This window comes from Musca autumnalis, unplaced genomic scaffold, assembly GCF_047663935.1.
Source record: "Musca autumnalis isolate F117 unplaced genomic scaffold, ASM4766393v1 scaffold_2, whole genome shotgun sequence".
Taxonomy (NCBI): Eukaryota; Metazoa; Arthropoda; class Insecta; order Diptera; family Muscidae; genus Musca; species Musca autumnalis.
The window spans coordinates 171,085,336-171,109,572 of NW_027411755.1; the positions used below are offsets into that span (position 1 = coordinate 171,085,336).

The window sequence follows — 24,237 nt, forward strand, 5'->3', positions numbered from 1 at the left end:
TTCAAAGTGTTTTACATTGAAATTTACGCTCCCTTGCTCTCATGAATCGCCCACTGGTCCATGTATTTGTTTTTTTTTTTTTTGTAGCTTTGTATTTGTATTTGTTCGCACCCGAACATTTAAATTGTTTGCACCCAAACATTTAAATTATTTGCACCGAAACATATAAATTGTTTGCACACAAACATAAATTTGTTTGCACCCAAACATATGTATATTTGTTTGGACCCAAGCATAAAATTGTTTCCATCCAAACATATTTTTGTTGCACCCAAATATATATCTGTGCACCCAAACAATATATGTTTGCACCCAAACATATATTTGTTTCCACCCAAACATCTATTTGTTTGCAGACCCAAACATATATTATGTTTGGGACTGTTGCAAACATATATATGTTTGCTGCAAAATATGTTTGGGACATATGTTAGAGAGACCTTTTTTTGCGTCTGGGTATATTAAGCTGTAACTCTGTTATCTTATCATGTACACCAACACAATTGACATCAATGGAAAGGTCAAGCGTTCCTCTTCCAAGTATACCTTACTTGACCGGAATGTCTCTTCCAGGAATAAATATATAAGCTCTATGTTAAAATTTTTCACAATTTTCACACAAAAGTTTTAGTCCATTTAACCCTCTAAATATTATCTGATTGTCATCTCAAATTGCAAGCTTCTTCTATGTCATATACTCTTTCGTTATTTAAAATTTCGAGGCGATCTGCCTATTATTGCGACCTGTTTTTGGTCCATTTCACCAGCTAAATATTTCACGATCTTCACCAATTAAAATAGCGATCTATTCTGATGTGAAGCCGACCTCCATACCAAATTTCGTGACGATCGGTCCATAATTGTGGACTAGAGTTTGATTACAATTTATAATGGACAGACGGACACACGGACGGACGGACACAAATGACCGAATCATGGGCGCTATGAACTTTATAGTATATATTTGAATACTGGAGTATATAGTAGACACCCTAAGCATATCCGCATTGCCATATGAAGATTCTATGACTTCCCCCGATGACGTAATTACAACTTAAAGTACTCAAAATATAAAATTTTTTATATTTTCTATATTTTTTGATATATACTCACCATAACTATTTCAAAAACGATTTGTATCGAGCGTACAACAACAACATAATATATTAATGTCGAAAAACCCACAAAAAATATTTGTTTGTATCCGAAAATAACGAAAGTCTGGGTTAAACTCGTAAAAACCGATTTCGAGCTATATCTCAAAAACAAGAGCTGATGGAGAAAAACCGGGACCGGATTTGAAAATAATTCGCCGATTTCATCTAGAAATAACCGCAACTTCGGTTGAAACAAAAGTCGTGTTGACCAGTGTAATAGGTCATATCCTTACTGCACCATTTGTTAAAAGTCATGACTTCTTTCATGTGGCTATAAACATTTTGGTAAGAAGAAACGTAATCTCAATAACTTATTCGACCCTATCTATCGTGCGTATAAATAATCCACGTTTGTGCAAATATTGAACATACGCCACACAGTGTCAAAATCAAGTACATCGGAGTACAAATACATATATTGATAGGAGTCAATAGAAACATTCCAATTAGAAGGATTTTGAATATTGGCATTGATACGTCAAGTAGTTTTCTCTATATGAGGGTTCAAAACCGATAATTGTTGGCAATGTATATTTCACGATAATAAATGTTGTTTATTTTGGGAAAATATAAAGAAAAATATATTTTCCCAAAATAAACAACATTTATTATCGTGAAATATTTGAATATTTAAAGTAACGGTCGTTATAAAACCGATTTTTTAGGTTCCGTTAGATGTAGTAAACTTGGCTTTACATTTGTTTGAAAGAAAATAGTGATCATATGGTGTTTACAGTTACCCAGGCCTGTGGTTCATAGATCATCAATTTTGTGAAGCAAATTTTAAAATTAGTGAGTGGGAAACAGTTTGTATAAAAGTGTATGTCGATATTATTTGCTGATTGAGTTGTGAAAAGTGTGTACTTCTAATGTATAAATGTGCCAGCTGCAGAGGATTGCAGACGAACATGTTATTTATCTTTTTCAGTGACCAACTCATTAAGGGGTTACCCCCTTTTTTTAACAAAGCGTTTTGCGGTGTCGACTAAAGCCAATGGACTGATCATTATGTATTTTTGTGGGCTTATTGAGTACCTAATAATTTTGTCTTTTAACAAAGGAATTGTAAAAATATAATTTTTTTAAAAAATGGTAAAAAGTCAAAATCGATGTTTAACAAAAAATGGAACGTGTTTGACCATTAATCGGTCAAAAAACTTTTTTAAGAAAATTCTCTTATTTAAAGGCAACATTTTGATCTACTCAATAAGTCCACAAAAATATATGAAGACTGAATACCAAGTTTCAGTCATTTCGAATGGATAATCTGGCACAATCCTTCCAAATACCGAAAATCGGGCGGTACCGTTCTATGGGGCTATATCAAAACGTAGACCTATGCCCATAATTGTTGTCAGAACGGTTTTTAGTCTATTGGGAACCTTAAATGCCAAAATTCAGCCAATTTGGTCGAGAAACTTAAGTAAACTTTTGGAGTAGTAAATATACACGGTGCTCTTCAAGCAACTTTAAATGGAAGGTGCTTACACCTGGGAAGTTTTGGCGGATTCTGAAACTACAATGTTCATAGATGAGAATCAAAAAACAAAAAAAAAAAAAAAAAAAAACAAAAATCGACGGATCGCTTTTTAAATAATTCAAGATTCAAGTTGACATAGAAGTTAAAATTAAGACAAAGCATTGACTGTATGTCTACCATACAAAACAAGTTCATACATGGTGCGCCTCAACTAACTTTAAGTGAAAACCGCTTACATTTTGATTTTTCTCATCTACGAACATTGTAGTTTCAGAATCCGCAAAAACTTCCCAGGTGTAAGCACCTTCCATTTAAAGTTGCTTCAAGAGCACCGTGTGTATTGTGGTTTCTGGAACCGTTCTCATTTATGGGAATTAATAAAATTAAATTAAATTAAATTAAATTAAATTCAAATTAAAATCTTCAAAAAAACTGGGAGGAACCGCTATATGGGGACTATATCAAACCGTGGACTTATGACCACAATTTTTTTGGGAAATGTTTTTATCAACTGGAAAACCTGCACCTCAATATTCAGCCAGTTTGGTCGATAAATTTACGTAAAATATTCAAAGTATCGAAAATTGGGAAGCACCATTTTATGAGGGCTATACCGAAACGTGGACCAACCTTCCCAATTTTTTGCCTCGACATTTTCAGGTGACAATAAGTATTTGTACCAAAATGCATCCACCTAAACCAACTCCTTCTTTTTTTGGCCACTCTTTATATGAACTCGCGACATAGTGCGCTACAGAGTGCATTTTGTGTTAATTTTCCAATCTGATAGGCTGTTAATTGGGTTATGACTTTTTGCCATTTTTTCTCAAAAATAATTTCCTGTAGAGAGAATGAATGAACTTTTGCCTACTAATGCCTAAAATAAAATTCATTCCGTTCTATTATAAAAAAGGTTCCGCACAAACCACTTAAAAAAATTCTATGAAATTAAAAAAAATGTTCTCAAAAAATTGTTTCCTGTTGCGCAAATGACTGTCCTTTTGTCTATTAATGACTAAAATTACTTTTATTTCATATAAATATTGAAAAAGGTCCCGCACAAAACACTTTAAATTTTTATGATATATGAAATAATGGTATATATAATATAAAAGTATACATATGTAATAATACGACGATAAAATAGTGAGAAATCATCGGTTATGTCATTTCGGTTATGTCATGTGCCCCTATACCTTGTTTTTAGTTAAATATCTGCTTATAGTGACTTCAAAAAATTGCCAAAAGTTCTGAAAAAATAAACAAGTAAAAAAGCATTAAGTTCGGCCGGACCGAACTTTTCATACCCTCCACCATAAAATATTCTGAACTAAAATGGAATAATTACTTTTCATTCCTGTCCCCAATTTTAAGTGGGTACGTTAAAATGTCAGATAATGTTTATGTACATTTATGCTTCATTCGGGAGGCCCTTTTTTATGGCGCCTATATCTAACTATGTACGTTGACAATTTTTGGTGGGCTAGAAATTGGGAGGTACTGTTATATAGAAGTTATAATAAAACATGGACCTATGTTGACAGTTTTTGATGGGAGCCTTTAATGTCAAATAACTCCTAATTCGGTTAAAAAATTTAGCTAGAATCTTCAAAATATCGAAAATCGGTACATAACGTGGGAACTTCAAATGTCATTAACAGCTAGTTCGGAGGTATCTGGGCTATACGAAAATATGAACTTAAATGAACCGTTATATGGGGGCTATACCAAAACGTGGACCTATGTCCACAAGTTTTGTCATATAAGTTTATTGACATTTAAGAACTTTAAATGTCAAATTATAGCTACATCGGTCTGAAAATGTAGCTACAAACGTCAAAACACCGCAAATCGGGGGTACCGTTATATGGGGGCTATACCAAAACGTGGACCTATGTCCACAAGTTTGGTTATATAAGTTTATTGACACTTAAAAACCCTAAGTGTCAAAATATAGCTAAATCGGTCTGAAAATGTAGCTAAAACTGTCAAAATACCGTAAATCGTTGGGTACCGTTATATGGGGGCTATAGCGAAACGTGGACCTATGTCCGAAACTTTTGTTATATAAGTTTATTGACATTTAAGAACCCTAAATGTCAAATTACAGCTACATCGGTCTGAAAATGTAGCTAAAAACGTCAAAATACCGCAAATCGGAGGGTACCGTTATATGGGGGCTATACCAAAAAGTGGACCTATGTCCACAACTTTTGTTATATAAGTTTATTGACACTTAAGAGCCCTAAATGTCAAATTATAGCTATATCGGTCTGAAAATGTAGCTAAAAACATCAAAACACCGTAAATCGGGGGGCACCGTTATATGGGGGCTATACAAAAACGGGGACCTATGTCCACAACTTTTGTTATATAAGTTTATTGACACTTAAGAACCCTAAATGTTAAATTATAGCTACATCGGTCTGAAAATGTAGCTAAAAACGTCAAAATACCGTAAATTGGGGGGTACCGTTATATGGGGGCTATACCAAAACGTGGACCTATGTCCACAACTTTTGTTATATAAGTTTATTGATACTTAAGAACCCTAAATGTCATGTTATAGCTAAATCGGTCTGAAAATGTAGCTAAAAACGTCAAAATACCGCAAATCGGGGGGTACCGTTATATAGGGGCTATACCAAAACGTGAACCTATGTCCACAAGTTTTGTTATATATATTTATTGACACTTAAGAAACCTAAATGTCAAATTATAGCCAAATCGGTCTGAAAATGTAGCTGAAAACGTCAAAATACCGTAAATCGGGGGGTACCGTTATATGGGGGCTATACCAAAACGTGGACCGATATATCCCATCTTCGAACTTGATCTTGCGACGGCTAAAAAAATGGTATTCCCTAATTTTCAGCGAAATCGGTCAACAAATGCGACCTGTATGTTGCGAACGGACGGACGGACGGACGGACATGCATAAATCGACTCAGAAAGTGATTCTATGTATATCCCTAGAAGGAACTATGGGTCTATCTCGCTTCCTTTTGTATGTTACATACAAATGCACTAACACATAATACCCCTTACCACATAGTGGTGTAGGGTATAAAAAGGCCGGGTCGCATTTCTGATTCCTGGGATTGTACTGAGCAAAAAAGTCTACTAGAGCATATGGCTACGCTAAAAATCAAGCCACCTGATTTTCACTTGAAGTTTTTTATCCACGTTTTTTGGATATTTTGGCATATAACAGCCACACCATTGAGATTTTCGATCCAACACTAAGACAAAAATTTTAGCCAAGACAATCATTAAGAACTCTCTGCTGCATTGCTTATTCAGGCAGTTTTGGCCTTGAGGCAGCGCACATTTTTCGGAAAATGTCGATACATGACCAGACAAATATTCAGGCGTTCTGATGCAAAAATTCTATGATGTTGGTATTCATGTACAACGAAAATACCGTTGGTTCTCTTGGGTCACTTCGTTTTTATATCCTCAGCATTTATGCTAACGAGGGTATATACACTTTTATACGGGCAAAATGTGCCTCATCGAAATAATGGTTTTAGACCCCAAGGTATGTTTGGACGAAATGTGTTTCAGACAATTTGGAGTCGATTGAGCAATGTCCGTCCGTCTGTCTGGCTGGCAGGAGCGCACGATAACTCTCGAACGGATCATTCGATTCGATCCAAATTTTGGCTTTCGTAATATTTTGTCCAAACTTAGTTTAAGTTCGAAGATGGGTTATATCGGTCCACTCCTTCCGGTACCTCCTCCACAAAAGTTCGAAAATGTATGGAAAATTTGTACGTACGACAACTCTTGAAGGGAGTAACCGATTTGGTACATACTTTGAATATCGTGAAATGTCTACCAAACATAGATGAGTTTCCAATATGGACTCAATCGGTCCACTCCTTCGGGTACCTCACACACAAAATTTGGGATAAGTTCAGTTGAGGACCTGCTCTCGAATCGCTTTGATTTTTGTTTAAGCAACTTGTATTCACTGCCCCCTATACGACGGTACAAGTTTCATCAGGGGCAAGCCCGCACTTCCTGAGAAAATAGCCCCAAAGTTGCAAAAAACCCTATGACTCCGTGTGTAGTGGTTGGAGCGCAAGATAACTCTCGAATGGATCTGTCGATTCGGTCCAAAATTTGGCCTTAGTAATATTTTGTCCAAACATAGTTTAAGTTCGAAGATAAACTATAGCGGTCCACTCCTTCAGGTACCTCCCCCACAAAAGTTCAAAAATGTTCGGAAAAACTTTTCGTACGGTAACTCTTGAAGGGAGTGGCCGAATTGGTCCATACTTTACACATCCTAATATATCTACCAGATATAGATCAGGTTCAAATATGGACTATATTTGTCCACTCCATCCGGTACCTCCCACACAAAATTTCGGATAAGTTCACTTTACGACCTGCAATCGAAGCACATTGATTTTTGTTGAAGCAACTTGCATTCGCTGCCTCAATGACGATGGTAAAATTTTTTTCAGGAGCAACTCCATACTTCTTGAGCAAACAGCCCGAAGGGTGTAAAAACCCCCTATGGCACCATATGTAGTGGCTGGAGATCCACTTCCATAATGGTCAATGTCGATCCATTCCTTTAAGTATCTCCGCAGCAAAACTTTTGATCTTTAATCCTAATCAACATTTTTGTCGATTCATACATCTAAAATGTTTAAACCCCCTAAATAAATAAGTTTTTTTGGGAAAAATTTGTTTCAATATATCACAGGCTGAGGGTATATCTCTGTCAGCAAAGCTGACTGATACTTTTTTACTTGTTTTGTTTTATAAAGATAAATGTAGTGAAAAAGGGGGTTTCTAAGATTTCCAAGTTTAAACGGGTATAACTTCTATTTTTCTCAACGCATTTCTATTGATCCTTTTTCCTTTTAAAGGGGTGAATTATATCTTTAAAACAAGCTATTATTTTTTAAATCGGTTAACAAATGGCTAAGTTATAGTGGTTGAAGTGTGAAAAAAACACACAAGAAAAAACGGGAAAATGCTTTGCTTCGTGCTCTAGGCTGCTTAGAAGATACCAAACAGTATAATTATTTATTGAGACTTATATGTTTTAGTTTTTCATGACTGATGGACCGTTAAACCTCACCATTTAGGGAAATTTGTAAATATATCGTTTTTATTCATCGGGGGCGCAACCACTGTTGTCTGGAAAATTAATTTGCGAGCCGATGCACTCATAAGTTTAGCAAATAGAGCGATAATGAAACAATAAGCTGTTTGAACCACGGGATATTTCTGAACATTTTCTAAAAACTGCATGAAATAAGGTTCAGCAGTTTTCAAAAAAATAATGTATTGAAAAGAATGGGCGTGGTCATTAGTTTTCAATTTCTTTAAAACGTGGGCGTAGTTACCGGCTCCAAATATGTACCTAAGGTACACACAACCCCATTGCCTCCCAAAATTTATACTGAAACCGATATAATCAGAAGTTTGGCTTATGCATATAGCGTTTAAAAGATAGGCGTGGAAGCTGCCCCACCTCCTCTGAAATTCATAAAATAAACATAACAACGGCAAACCTTGAGCTTTTGCCGCAAGTTTCATGGAAATCGGTTCAGTAGTATTGGAGGTATAACATATTTAAAAAAGCAGCCATGGTCGGGTCTTTAGGTCACAAAGAAGTACGTAGATTGTAGATTAATTGGTACATTTTTAAACCGATACATTCGTAATTTTTGCAAATATAGCGTTTTTTTAATATCGCATCTCATCCATGTACTTTCCCTAACAATTTCAGGAAAATCGGTTCAGTAGAAAAGATTAAAATTGAAAATTTAAGAAAGTGGGCGTAACAGTGGGCGTGGTGAAATTTTTTTTTGCATAAAAACCTAAGTCGGATTATGGCGAATATTTCACAAAAAAATTATCCAAATAGGTCCAGCCGTTCTCAACTGATGCCATTACTAACGAACGATATTTGATTTTTATTGATAAAGATTTTCATCATATTTTTGTGCAAAAATTAATTGGACCAAAAATAATTATAATAAAGCCTTTGCTTAAGCGTTTTCTCATAGTTTTCTTATAAAATTAGTAAATATAACAATAAAATAAAAAATCTTTTGATATATTTAGAAAAAAAAAAATAATTTTGCCCGGAGTCGCAGTCGAGCTGTTTTTCAAGACTCCGACTCCAGCAAAATTTATCAGACTCCGACTCCGAAACCCTGATGTCAACGATTTTTGGTGAAGAAGTTTTGGGACCACTGGGAACCTCAAATGTCAAATTACAGCTAGTTCCGCCATAAAATGTAGCAAAAATCCCCACAATAACTTAAATCAGGAGGTACCGTTATATGGGGGCTATACCAAAACGTGGATGTATCTTGGTAATTTTTAGTGGAGAAGTTTTTTTGGTTATTGGGAAAAACAAATGTCAAATTTTAGCTAATTCCGTCAGAAAATGTAGATAAAGCCTCAAAATACCTTAAATCGGGAGGTACCGTCATATGGGGGCTATACCAGAACGTGAACCTATCTCCACCATTTGTCTTGCAGAAGTTTTTTGACTTTTTGAAACTCGTAAGTGCCAAATTGCAGCCAATTTGGGCTTAAAGTGTAGCTAAACTCCTCAAAATACCTTAAAGCGGGAAGTACCGTTATATGGGGGCTATGCCAAAACGTGGATCTATCTGGACAATTTTACTGGAGGAATATCACTGTCATTTGAAACCTCAAATTTTAAATTTCAGCTAGTTCGGTCAACAAATGTAGCTAAAATCCTCAAAAGTACCAAAGTGCCTTTTAATGGGGGCTATACCAAAACTTGTACCTATTTTATTTTATCCTGATCAAGAAAAAACAAAGTTAATATACCCTCTATGGTGAAGAATTTTTAATTTTAATTTTTAATTTATTGAGACTAAAGGATAACAATAAGGTGATTTTTTTTTACATAATAATGAACACTTACGACTATAATGTATTATCGCAATGATTAAATGGTGTTTACAGCATCAGGCTTATACATAGATTGTCGCTTATATACATAGATAGTGTTTATAAAGGTATATACGCCCTTGCTCCCGGGGCTGATTAAAAGGTTTCTTAATTTTAGGGGTTGTGTACTTAAAACTAAAAAAACAAACAACAAAAAAAAAAAAACAAAAAACAGACAAAAGAAGGTAAACATGTAACTACCCTCGGTGGGTTCCGGCAAGGGCCTTTTCGTAAAACCCAGAAATACCATCGTTGTGTTCCAATGAAAGTCCCAAAGGGGATAAATAATAAACATTTGACCAGCTAATGTTTATTTGACTATTCACAACTTCAGACATGTGTTGATTTTCATGAAGTGCCAATCTCTGGTTGAACTTTTCCAACATATCACAGACGTACCTAGAAAGCCGCTTAATCTTACAATTTGTATAAATGTAGTTATTAGAATATCTTTTATTGACGCACTTACAATTTTTACCGATACAGAGTCTCAAAATTTTCCTCTCTAAGATTTCAAGTTCTTTCATAACCGACGGAGATATATTGAACCAAATAGGAACCCCGTACAAAATAACAGGCCGAATACAAGTCTTATATAGCATCAATTTTGTGCGGACAGGTAGATTTTTATTATAGAGAATTTTTAAAAATGATACAAAAACGCCTTGAGCTTTATTTCGTGCTTTTCTGGCATGCCCATTAAATTTAAAAAGTTTATTAAATTCGATACCAAGATATGTGACCTTATCTTTAAATGGTATTTCAACCCCATTTAAAAACATCTGTAAAGATTTGCTTTCCGGAACAACAAATCTTTTACATTTACCCGAAGCATTTCTGATGCAAATGGCTTCGCACTTTGCAGCATTAATCTTTATGCCCCATGTGTCATAAAATTGTTTCACATTGTCAAGGTATTGAGAAATATTTAATAATGCTCTAGCGGGAGATTCGCTGTGGGAATACAATAAAGAATCATCCGCATATAAAATGCCTGATGAATTTTCATAATTGTGAGGGAAATCGTACATAAAAATTTTGTATAAATGGGGTGCCAAGACTGAACATGGTGAAGAAAAACGTACTTATTTCTGTCATTCATTTTTCATTTCTTCAGTTTTTGGGGGGAGGTACCAGAAGTTATGGACCGAACTTAAACTAAGTTTGGACGATATAATACGAAGGCCAAATATTTGAACAAATCGGTGGATCAGCCACTACACATGGTACCGTAGGGGTTTTTTACAACTTTCGGGTTACTTTCTCAGGAAGTATGTACTTTTCCCTGAAAAACTTGTACCGCCGTAACGGGGGCACTGAATACAAGTTATTACAAATCAAATCAAAGCGATTCGAGAGTAGGTATTCAACTGAACTAATACGAAATTTTGTGTGGGAGGTATGGTCTCCTTTGGAATCTCTTCTATGCCTGCACGATGTGCAAAGTATGAACCAAGTGGGTTACTCTCTTCAAGAGTTATCGTGCGCACAATTCTTCCGAAGATGTTTGTGGAGGAGGTACCTGAAGGAGTGGGCCGATATGGCTCATCTTCGAGCTTAAACTAAGTTTGGTTTATCCGTTCGAGAGTTATCGTGCGCTACAGCCAGCGACACAGACGGACATTACTAAGACGACTCCAAATTGTCTGAAACGGATATCCTCCAATCATACTTGGGGTCTAAAACTATAATTGTGATGAGGCGCATTTTGCCCGTATGACGGTATAAAAATATGCAGTCAAAATAATAATAAAACAAGTAAGCCAAGGATATAGTCGGACGGGGCCGACCATGTGATACCCTACACCTTTACACCTGGGAATTAGCTTTCCACATATCAAAATTTCTTTATGGAACAAATAAACTTATTGTAAGAAGTAACTATGTGGATTCTGGTACCGTATCACATCAAGCTTAAATAATAATATAATAATTGTTTCACAAACTTCCCAGAAGGGAAAAGGGAGACTTCTCTCATATCATTGAGTGAGTGTACCCCGATTCATATTCGCTCACTGATATGGGACCCACAACTTATCTCCGAGTCCGAACGGCGTGTCCTAAGACACCACTTGTAGAGAAGTTTTACATGGCTGAAATACTCAGAAAATGTCGCCAACATTACAGAAGGATATTTTTGTACCGTTGAAAATTTGATGTGTTGTCTGGTTGGGGAAACATTTTGAAAAAAGGTGGTAAAGCGACCCATGCCTCAATGTATGCATAAAAATCCATGTGGACAATTAATACTCTAGGGCACCATGTCATTTGCAATAATGCAAAAACTGGGAATGGGAAAATGTAGTTCTCTACACAAAACGCATAATATATTAGGCAGTAGGCCCATTATCTAGCAGACACGTTATTGCAATTTGAACCAGGGGGAAGGTCAGTTGTTCTTTTTCTATATGTAGGCTACTTTGCCGGTATATGCCCTCAAAGAAATAAAATATACAACAAAAATATATGTTTTTATTTTTCATACAAAGGTAATGGTCAATTTCAACCGCTAAAAATTGTAGGCATCTTCTTCGACTTAAACTCTTACCTCGTGCAAAATTTCGTGATTATTGAGCTATAATTGCGACCTCTATCGTGTTTATGATTACACTACAAACAAATAACTGGGTATGTTTGTCTGTAACTCTGTTATCCTATCATGTGCACCAACACAATTGACATCAATAGAAAAGTCAAGAGTTCCTCTTCCAGGTATAGCTTACATACCCGGAATATGTCTCCCAGAAATAAAGATTTAACCTTTATACCGAAAATGTTCACAATTTTCACACAAAAGTTGTGGTCCATTTAACCTTCTAAATATTATCTGGTAATCATCTTAAAATGCAAGCTTTTTCTTTGTCATATACTCTTACCTTTATTAAAATTTCGAGGCGATCGGACTATTATTGCGACCTACAGAGCAGCTACAAAATCGGATATTTCACGATCATCACTTATAAAAATAGGGATCTATTCTGGTCCGAACCCGACCTCCATACAAAATTTCGTGACGGTCTGTCCATAATTGCGGCCTGGAGTTTGATTACAATTTATAATGGACAGACGGACGGACAGAGGGACGGACGGACGGACACACATCTCAAAATCGCTTTATCTCGTCGAGATATGAAGATTGGTATACCACATTGGGGTCTCCGACGAATATTTCGCGGTGTTACATGAATTTTTTACCTAAACAAACTTATATTACCCTTTCCACCTAGTGGTGTAGGGTATCTATATATATAAAAAAGGATGATGTTAGTTACTACGCTTATAACTCAAGAACGGCTGAACAGATTTTGACAATTCGCACAAATTCGGAATGGTCTCATGGCAGAAAAGGATAAAACCTAAAAAAATCGCGAAGATTTGCGAAAAATTTGCAAAAATATTTTTTCAATAAAGTCAATTTTTCCACAAATTTCTATCGAGCTTCGCGTTTGGAGTAAATCTTGGCACTTATTTGGACAGTTTTTGGCGAAAATTGTATTTGCACCTACTGTGAGGGTCCATTGTACTCCTCTGTTTTGTCAATTTTTGAAAGTTGTAAAGAATTTTTTATTCACAATCAAATCGATTTTCATTTATTTTCAAGCGTCTTTTTAGGAAATTAACAGCGAAAAATGGTTAAAAGGTCTTAGTTTAGAGTTTGTAAAGATTAGTGGTGGTTTCGGTCAGATACCGATTGAAAAGACTAAGATGATAATGCCAAAAGTGGTTTCCACAGTTTTGAGGAAAAAGGTACAAATCCACAAAATTGGTGGGTTAATTGAAACATCAAGAGCTCCGAGGTAATTTCATTTAAACCGTAGGTAAAAACATCTTCGAAAGATAAACTTCCGATGTATGCGGTATACAAAAAAAATGATGCTCCCACTGTAAATCAATTTAGTTCCCGCAGAGCTGGAAGGCAATTACAAACGGCCAAATACATACATACAAACATACATATCGTCACCATAAATGCCCGAAGACGTAACCGACATGAAGATCGAAATTCGTTTTTTGACGTAATCTGATACATAAAGCTAAAATACATGCTCTGTCAAAATTTCAAGCTTCTATGTTCGAAAAATGGGATAATATTGCAGATTTTGTTGTAATGGAGGATCTCAAAACTAAGTGGGTGTACACACGATCAGTTTTGACGGTCAGGTTAGCTCAAATAATCAGTTGCTTGCCAGTGTGGCCGTTCACTTTTGTCAGTCATCAGGCAACCACAAAATATTTTGTGGTTTCTGGACGGTTGGACAGTTATCGATAATTCCGAGAAATCGTCAGTGAAATAGAATAGCTCTGTCCATGTTACCAGAGCCATTGAATCTAATACCGAATTTGCAGTGCAAGTATAATTCGGGAGATCACATTAAATAGAGAAGTCAGAAAAAATAAGTAAAAAAGCGTTAAGTTCGGCCGGGTCGAACTTTTTATACCCTCCACCATAAAATATTCTGAACTAAAACGGAATAATTATATTCTTTCCTGTCCACAATTTTAGACGAAGATATTTTGTGACCTCTGATACCTACATAAAGTAAAAAACATAAAAAATGTATTCAATCGGTAAGGAACCTTATATGGGGCTATATCAAAGTGAAAATCGGGAGGTACAGTTATATAGGGGGCTATACCTAAACATGGACCTATGTTGACAGTTTTTGGTGGAGATATTTTGTGATTACTAGAAACCTCAACGGTCAAATTACAGGTAGTTCGATCAAAAATTGTATCTAAAATACTCAAAATACCAAAAATCAGGAGGTACCGCTATATGGTGGCTATACCAAAACATGGACCTTTACTGCTTTTAGTGGATATACTTTGGGAACCACTGTTGGAGATGTTTTGTGATTACTAGGAACCTCAACTGTCAAATTATAGGTAGTTCGGTTAAAAATTTTAGCTAATATCCTCAAAATACCGATAATCGGGAGGTACCGTTATATGGAGGCTATACCAAAACATGGACTTATGTTGACGGTTTTTGGTGGAGATGTTTTGTGATTACTATGAACCTCAACTGTCAAATTACAGGTAGTTCGGTCAAAAAATGTAGTTAAAATACCCAAAATATCGAAAATCGGGAGGTACCGTTATATGTAGGCTATACCAAAACATGGACCTATGTTGACGGTTTTTGGTGGAGATGTTTTGTGACCACTGGGAACCGCAAACGTGAAGTTACAGGTAGTTCGGTCAAATAATGTAGTTAAAATCCCCAAAATACCGAAAATCGGGAGGTAGCGTTGTATGGGGGCTATACCAAAAAGTGTTCCGATATTACCCATCTTGAAACTTGACCTGCCTATGGAAAAAAAGACGCTCGGGTGCAAAAATACAGCGCTCTAGCTCAATTATTGCGAACGCTAGAGTGATTACAACAGACGGACAGACAGACGGTCATGGCTAGATCGACTTAGAATTTTATCCTGATCAAGAATATATGTGCAAATGATTAGTTCCATGTGTTACAAACAGAAAAACAAACTAAATATACCCTCCATACTATGGTGGAGGGTATAAAAACAGACGAAGGTGGTTACCTGATAACGATCGGATCAAAATGGGTAAATAGGTTAAAATGGGTTAATTGATTAAAACGCAAATTTAAATAAGCGCTATATTCAGCATTAAATTCAAATTCATATTCAATTGCTTGAGTGAAATATCGTGTTCAGTGGTGGAAACAAGAATTTCAGAAAACCATCGATTATGAAACGAGTAGGGCGTTATGATATTATTTTGCTTCAACTGCGCTTCCAAATATTTTTATTTACATCGCAAAACGTGTTATTTGCTTAAAAATATATCTTAGTCCCAATTTAGAGTTACCTATTTTTTTTCGCGGCTATTGTCATTTTATAGAAGAGAGAGTCGAGGAAAATAGAAACACTCTGCCTATCAGTACCTTCTCTCTTCGTCAAACTGACAATTGTCTAATGTGCATCTGCTTCAAAGATCGTCCTAAACAGTTCAAAACAAAGAAATATTTGAAATTGAACAAGGTGATAGCAATAATAGTATTATAGGTTTGAACCAAAGCCATAAAGTTCTGTACCTAACAAACTGCGAGACGAAGTTCGCCGGGTCCCCTAGTAATAAATAAAATTAAACATAAATTCAACGATTTCTTCAGGTTTTTTGTAGGTTTTTAGTATCCATAGAATAACGGCTAATAACATGTACTATATAAACCCGTTATTTGGTGATGTAGCTTATTTGCTTATTCTGAAGCTTTTATTTCAGATGAGCTCAATGATTTTTTTACTGTACTTCTTGCCGTAACAATTCTTATTTTGAGCTTTGTTGCGAAATCTTTCTCAAAATGTCTTAACATTATTTCTAGAAAAGAAGTCTGCCCCTTCGTTACTGCCACTCAGTAGTTGTACTTCATGTTTACATTCTATTGTTATCTCCTCCCCAAATTCAACAAGTTTAAGTTCAACAAACCACGCCCATCTCTTAACGTGGCGGTGAGGAGGAACAAATTATAAACAATGCAATAGTTTGCCAATTTCTTGTTACTAACGTTGAGCAGCATTTGGTTTTCCCTGAACTTCATCCTTGTAACCAACGATCCTTGGAGCATTAAACTTTTAATTATCCAACAATGCAACCCAAACACAATGACAGACAATGCATTTTGTTTCAAAACTTTGCCCATTAAATACAAAACTTCAACAAAGTGGGAACATACCTTTGTGTTAGAATTTTATCGACATTGACGAAACGACGACCATTAGCCGCAGCTGCTTGTGCTGCTGCCGCTGTCATTTGTTGATGTTGCTGGTGTAGGGTGGCACTGAGTTTGGAACCCATGCATATGGTATAGGTACCATCCAGATTGTCATTACAATTGTTGGAATCTTTGGGTTGAAGATTTTCAAGCTTTTTGAAAGTCTCTGCAAAAGGGTGGAAAAGAAAACCAAAAGTTAATTTGTTGTTGAAAAGGAAAAAAAGTTTTAAGGGTTTTGAATAAAAACCTTGATTGCCAAAATTGTTGTTGTTGTGGTTGTTACTGTTGCTCTTTTGTTGGTTGCTGTTGTTGTTATTGTGATGATTAAAATGTTGTGCACGATTTGTATTGTTGTTAATATAATAATATGGCGGAGATTGTTGTTGTTGCTGCTGCTGTTGATGAGGATGCATTGGAAAACTGTTATGTTGAGATTTTCTTCTCGTTGTCGTCTGATAATGGTGACCATTTAAATTGTAATTAACCTTGGGATAAGTGGCATTCATATTAAATTGTTGTTGCTGCAGATGTGCATATGCACCCATGCCGGGATAATATGTGGGTGGTTTATGCACCCGGTAGGTACCATTCAAATCCATTGCAGGGAATCTATAAAGAAAGAATTTTTTGTTGGGTGTTTTCGTGAAAGTAAACTCCCCTTTAGTTTTGCCTCTCTGTCGTTTCAACTTGAAGGAGTGAGTGAGAAAACTCACAGGGAATTTACGTTCAGAATAAGGCTGGTTATTATTTTAGGGGGAAATACAAATATTTTAAATGACTGATAATGACTCTCACGTACATATTAATAAATTCAATTTTATTGTCCACTTTCGAATTTCTATTTCTGTCTTTTTTCATTTTAAGCGAACTTATCATACGCGATTTTCTTATCATTCATCTAACTTTTATTCAGTATGTAAGTATGACCAAGTCTTACCTTGAATTTATTGCTTGTCTAGTAAAACGTCCACTAATGCCATCACCAGCAACATTATTATTATTACAGCTATGTCCTGTTCCGCCGCCACCACCGCCACCACCTTTACCTGGAACATCATTACTCACAATACTACCACCACTACTCGTATAATTGCTATCAGAACTTCTTCCATCGACTGAAGAATCTGAGCATGAGTTGGGTATAATGCGTCGTGTAGTGTAGACAGGATAATCAACTGAAATGACAAGTAAATCGAATTACTGAAAATGTCAATTTTTAGGATATATGTATTTTTAAAAAAAATTATAGAAAGAAAGAAATGAAATAAATCAAAAGCAAGTAAGAACGGGGGTGACGTAGGGGATGGAAGATACCAAGCAACGGTCCTGACCGGTTTTAACATGGCAAAGCCCAGGATTTATCTTGGTCCCTCTTTCATCCCAAGCGGACACTGACCTCCCCGTGGTGTCACCTGGGGAACTGCCTTTAACACCCGTTAAAGGTAGTGAACTAACATGTGCCGCGCGTTCACCCATAAGAACGTTAAAAACTTGGGTTTGGGCGTCGGGTTAGTAACCCTCCCCTAGAAAAAACAGCCTACTATGAAAAAACGAATAAAAAGAAAAACAAACCCCTCTAAAGTTGACGAACCCCGCAAACGTTTTAAGGACCATGATCTGCGAATCTGCACCTGGAATGTTCGCACTCTTTATAGAGAAGGTGCAGTCTTCGCATTGGCAGACGTACTTGAAAAGTACAAGGCCGATATTACTGCCATACAGGAAATACGATGGATTGGGAAAGGCGTCACAACAACACCTAAAGGTGGCGCACTGTATTATAGCTGCCATGACGTAAAGCATGAGTTTGGTTGCGGATTCGTAGTTAGTCGGAGACTAAAACACCTTGTATCCAGCTTCACCCCAGTGAATGAAAGACTTGCTGCAATTCGAATAAAAGCTAAATTCTTCAACATCAGCTTTATTTGAGCTCATGCTCCCACTGAAGAAAAGGACGAACAGATCAAAGATATATTTTACGAGCGCTTAGAAGAAACATATGACCGTTGCCCTGCCCATGACATTAAAATCATTCTAGGCGATTTTAGTGCCAAAATTGGAAAGGAGAATATCTTTGGCCCAACAGTCGGAAATTCAGTCTCCACAGTGAAACATCTGACAATGGTATGAGGCTGATAGACTTTGCAGCTGCAAAAAACATGGTAGTTAGTAGTACCAGATTTAATCATCTCGATATTCATAAGGGCACCTGGCTGTCTCCAGATCAGAAAACGAGAAATCAAATTGAACATGTTGTGATAGATGGAAGACATTCATCGAACGTGTTGGATTTACGATCGTTCCGAGGCGCAAACATTGATTCGGACCACTACCTTGTTGCACCAAAGGTACACACCCGCTTAAACGTAGCAAACAAAGTACGAACAGACACAACACGAAATTTAGACATCGGTAAGCTGCAATCACAACAGATAGCCACAGCATATTCCACTCAACTAGCCCAATAGCAAAGCACTCCTCGTTTCGATAACATATCAGCGCAATGGCAAAGTATTGCCCACTCCATGCAAACAGCCGCAAAAACCATACTTGGATACCAGAGACCTTTACCAAAGAATCCATGGTATGATCAGTAGTGTCGTGCTGATACCGAAGAGAAAAATGCGGCATGTAGGGCTACATTACAATCCGTAGCAACACGTAGCGCACGAGAGAGATATCGGGAAAAAGGAGAGAGGAGAAACGTCTTTTCCGCAGGAAAAAGAGAGATATGGAAAAGCGGGAGTGTGGAAAAGTCGAGATGTACAGGAGCCAGAATGAAGTCCGAAATTCTACCAAAGAGTGAAGCATCAAACTGATGGCTTTGGTACAGGCACATCCTCCTGTAGAGACCAGCAAGGTAATTTGGTAACTGATACAGATAGTGTGCTCAGGATATGAAAAAGAGCATTTTTCAAACCTGTTGGTATCCAGCGAAGACGACGAAGATACCACAAATCCAATCCCAGAAGATGGTATTGAATGTATACCGCCCATCCAAGATGAGGTAAAGACTGCAATAAACCGGCTGAAGTATAATAAGGCAGCAGGAGCAGATGGCTTACCAGCCGAGCTGTTCAAAACGGGGGCGACACGCTGATAAGGTGTATTCATCAGCTATTTAGCACCATCTGGCAGGAAGAACAAGTACCCAACGATTGGAACCTGAGTATCCTGTGCCCCGTCCATAAGAAAGGAGATAAGATTGTATGCACTAACTATAGGGGCATAAGTCTACTCCCGATTGTCTACAAGATCGTGTCAGGGATATTGTGCGAACGACTAAAGCCTATGGTCAACGAGATAATTGGGCCATACCAATGCGGCTTTAGACCTGGCAAGTCCAACATTGACCAGATATTTACCCTGCGGCAAATCCTGGAGAAGACCCAAGAGATGCAGATCGACACCTACCACCTTTTTGTCGATTATAAAGCAGCCTTCGACAGTAACAGAAACCTTTATGAAGGTCGAGGGAGAATCTGCTAAAGTGGTTCTGGCGGTAAACGGCGGGAAGACTAAGTTGATGGCATCGACGCGCAATGCGTCCATAGAGATCGGGCCAACTGTTGACGTTGGTTCCTATAATTTTGAGGTAGTAAAAGACTTCGTCTACCTCGGCCCCGCTTAAACACAACAAACGACATCAGTTGTGAAATAAAAAGACGAATTGTATTGGCCAACAGATGCTACTTTGGCTTAAGTAAGAAGTTTAAAAACAAAGCCACATCTCGTCAAACAAAAATAACGCTTTACAAAACACTGATACTACCCGTGCTGATGTATGGTTCCGAAGCCTGGGTACTTGCGCAAATAGATAAGGCAGTGCTTGGTGTGTTTGAGAGAAAAATTCTTCGAAAGATCTACGGACGAATCTGCGTTAACGGTGAATATCGACGAAGCATGAACCACGAGCTGTATCTGCTATACAACGACATTAATATAGTTAAACGTATTTAGATGCAACGATTGCGTTGGCTAGGCCATATCATAAGAATGAGCGATGATGAACCCGCTAAAAAGCGTATAAATATGAGCCGTTTGGCGGTGCACGCACAATTGGCAGGCCAAAGAATAGATGGCGCAAACAAGTGGATGAAGAGATGACAAGGCGCGGTATTCCAGAAAGAGAAGCAATAGACAGAGAGAAATGGAGATCTATTCTTAGTTCGGCCTATAGAACAAATGTTCTGTAATGGGCCAGCTAAGTAAGTAAGTGTGATGATCGAGTTCTACGACAATGGCACAGAGAGCCGAAGTCTATATGTGGAATAGTAAACAAAAAACAAGTAAGCAAAGGGTATAGTCGGACGGGCCGACCATGTGATACTCTACACCACTGCCCCTGGGAATTAGCTTTCAGCAAATCAAAATTTCTTTTATGGAACAAATAAGCTTATTGTAAGAAATAACTTTGTCGATTCTGCCACCTTATCAGATTAAGCTTGGAACCAAATATTTTTATACCCTCAGCCATTAGGCTAAAGAGGGTATTTACACTTTGATACGACCAAAAATGTGTCTCATCGAAATAATGGTTTTAGACCCCAAGTATGTTTGTACGATATCCGTTTCAGACAATTTTGAGTAGATCTAGTAATGTCCCTCCGTCTGTCTGTCTGTCTGTCTGTCCGTCTGTCTGGCTGGTGCGCACGATAACTCTCGAACGGATCAATCGATTCGGTTCAAATTTTGAGTATCGAAATATTTTGTCCAGATTCGATTTAAGTTCGAAGATGGGCCATATAGGTCCACTCCTTCAGGTACCTCCCCCACAAATGTTCAAAAATTGTCGCAAAACTTGTGCGCACGATAACTCTTGTAGGGAATAACCGATTTGGTGCATACTGTGCACATCGTGTAATTTCTACCAAACTTAGATGAGGTTCCAATATGGACTCAATCGGTCCACTCCTTCGGGTACCTCCCACACAAAATTTCGGAAAAGTTCAGTTTAGGACCTGGTATCGAATCGCTTTGATTTTTATTTACGCAAGTTGTATTCGCTGTCCTCTATACGACGCTGTAAGTTTCATTAGGGGCAAGTCCATACTTCCTGAGAAAATAGCCTGAAAGTTACAAAAAAACCCTATGATATCGTGTGTAGTGGTTGGAGCGCAAGATAACTCTCGAACGGATCTGCCGATTCGGTCCAAAATTTGGCTTTCGTAATATTTTGTCCAAACTTAGTTCAAGTTCAAAGATGGATTATATCGGTCCACTCCTTCCGGTACCTCCCCCACAATAGTTCGAAAATGTTCGGAAATTTTGTGTGCACGGTAACTCTTGAAGGGAGTGACCGATTTGGCCCATACTTTGCACATTATGAAATTTCTACCAGACTTAGATGAGGTTCCAATATGGACTCAATCGGTAAACTCCTTCGAGTACCTCCCACACAAAATTTCGGAAAAGTTCAGTTTAGGACCTGCTCCCGAATCGCCTTGGTTTTTGTTGTAACATCTTGTATTCAGTGTCCCCTATACGAACGTACAAGTTTCCTCAGGGGCAAGTCCATGCTTCCTGAAAAAATAGCCTGAAAGTTGAAAAACAAACCCTATGACACCATGTTTATGGGTGGAAGCGCAAGATAGTTCTCGAACGGATATGCCGATTCCGGCCAAAATTTGGCCTTCGTAATATTGTTTCCAAACTTAGTTTATGTTCGTAGATAAGCCATATCGGTCCCCTCCTTCAGGTACCTACCCCACAAAAGTTCAAAAATATTCGGAAAAATTGTGTGCACGATAACTCTTGATGGGAGTGACCGATTTGGACCATACTTTACACATTCGCATAATATCTACCAGATATAGATCAGGTTCGAATATGGACTATATTTGTCCACTCCATCCCGTACCTCCCACACAAAATATCGGATAAGTTCACTTTAAGACCTGCTATCGAATCACTTTGATTTTTGTTGAAGCAACTTACATTCGCTGCCTCAACTACGATGGTAAAAGTTGTTTCAGCGGCAAGTCCATACTTCTTGAGGAGACAGCCCGAAGGGTGTAAAACACACTATGGCACCCCCATGGTCTATGTCGGCCCATTCTTTTAAGTAAATTTTCCGCAAAATTTTTGAACTTTACTCCTAATCAACATTTTTGTCGGTTCGACCAACATTTTGAAACCCCCTAAATACATAAGTTTTTTGTGAAAAAAAGTGTTTCAATTTGCACAGGCTGAGGGTATATCTCTGTCGGCAAAGCCGACTGATACTTTTTTACTTGTTAGTAACCAAAATTCTTCGTAAATGATTCGAAATAGTAAATTACGTTAAACTAAGTTTGGAATACATTTTTGTAAAAGTTTTAGAGTTATCTTGCACAATAGCCGGCATCGTTTTGGAGCTTTTGCACCATTATATCAGGAAGTATTGACTTACTCCGGAAAAAATTTTACCGTTGTAAATGAGGCCGCTAAAACAACATACTGAAAAAAAATCAAAACGATGCGAGAGGAGCTCTTAAACTTCACTTTTTCCGAATTTTGTGTGGGATTTACCCGAAGGTGTGGACCGTTATAGTCTATATTCCAACCAGATACATGACTAGATGAAATAATACGATGTGCAAAGTCTGTTCCTATAAGAATCTCCCTGCGAGAATTATCTTGCGGATTTGCCATTTTGTTTGGTGCCGTCAGAGTTTCATGAAGCTTTTAGGCCAATATCTCAGGAAGTATGTACTTGCGCAAGGAACAAAATTGCACCATCATAAGGGGAGCCGCAAGGACAACCTACTGAGAGAAATTTCAAAACGATCCGAGATGAGCCCCAAAACTTTACTTTATCCGAATTTTGTGTGGAAGGTACCCGAAGGAATGGACCGATATACTCCATAGTCGAATCCGATGTATATCTAGAAAGAATAATACGATGTGCAAAGTTTGGACCAAATCGATTGATCCCTTCGAGAGATATCGTTCATAGCATGTTACAGAAAATTGTTGAACTTTTGAGGGGGAGGTATCAGAAGGAGTGGACCAATATGGTCTATCTTCTAACTTAAACTAAGTTTGGCCAAAATAGTACGATATCCAAAATTTGGTTTGAAGAGGTTGTTCCGTTCTTGCGCACCAGCCAGCCAGACGGACCCCAAACATACTTGGGGTCTAAAACCATTATTTCGATGAGGCACATTTTGCCCGTATGAAACTGTATATATCATAAATGCTGAAGGTATAAAAAGTCGTATAGTTATTAAAGAATATTCTCTAAGATATTCCCATAGACCTTTAATAGATTCCACGTTTATTATCCTCTAAGAGGCTTTTGTATTTCCGTAAGAAAATTTAACGTGCATTTTTCACAAGGGGCTATAATAGTTCATTGAGTAACTCTAAGTTTATTGTCCACCAAGTTCTATGACAACGTCCCAAGGTAGTTGTTCTTTAACAGATTGTATTGTCCCAATTTGAACTTCTATATCGCAAAAATGGTAAAACCTACGAAAATATTATAAAGGTCAATCGTCTAGAGAATTTTCACAGCTACAATATTTTCTCTTATCACAATTCGATAGGACTTGCGATTTCCTAGCAAAATCGTGAAAACCTAAAAAAACCCTAAAAATGACAACTGGAATCGCGATTTATTTAAAAAGATCTCCAGCGATTTTTTTGGTTTATTGATTTTTCTCATCTATGAACAGTGTATTTCCAGAATCCGCAAATACTTCCCAGGTGTAAGAACATCCCATTTAAAGTTGGCTCAAGAGCACCGTGTCAAGCTTTTTGCCCTCTAAGGTCTATTAACAGCTCCTCAAGAAAGTAAAGTGTATTCTTCTCTAAGAGTTCCTCGTAGTTCTTTACGAAAGTCTCCACTAAGAGGCTCTTGTACTTCCGTAAGAAAATTTAACGCGCAAGGGGCTATAATAGTTCATTAAGAAACTCTA

At 37.3% G+C, this 24,237-nt stretch overlaps 1 protein-coding gene across 1 annotated transcript in view; it reads right to left on the reverse strand.

The window, feature by feature from the left end:
* LOC141394850 (uncharacterized) overlaps window positions 1-24,237 on the reverse strand; it is a 203,948-nt gene that overhangs the window by 73,040 nt on the left and 106,671 nt on the right. The window contains exons 6-8 of the mRNA XM_073969867.1: window positions 17,274-17,511; window positions 16,584-16,945; window positions 16,298-16,502 (exon numbers count right to left, since the gene is read on the reverse strand). Coding sequence (XP_073825968.1) covers window positions 16,298-16,502; window positions 16,584-16,945; window positions 17,274-17,511 — 805 coding nt within the window. The remainder of the gene's footprint in view (window positions 1-16,297; window positions 16,503-16,583; window positions 16,946-17,273; window positions 17,512-24,237) is intronic.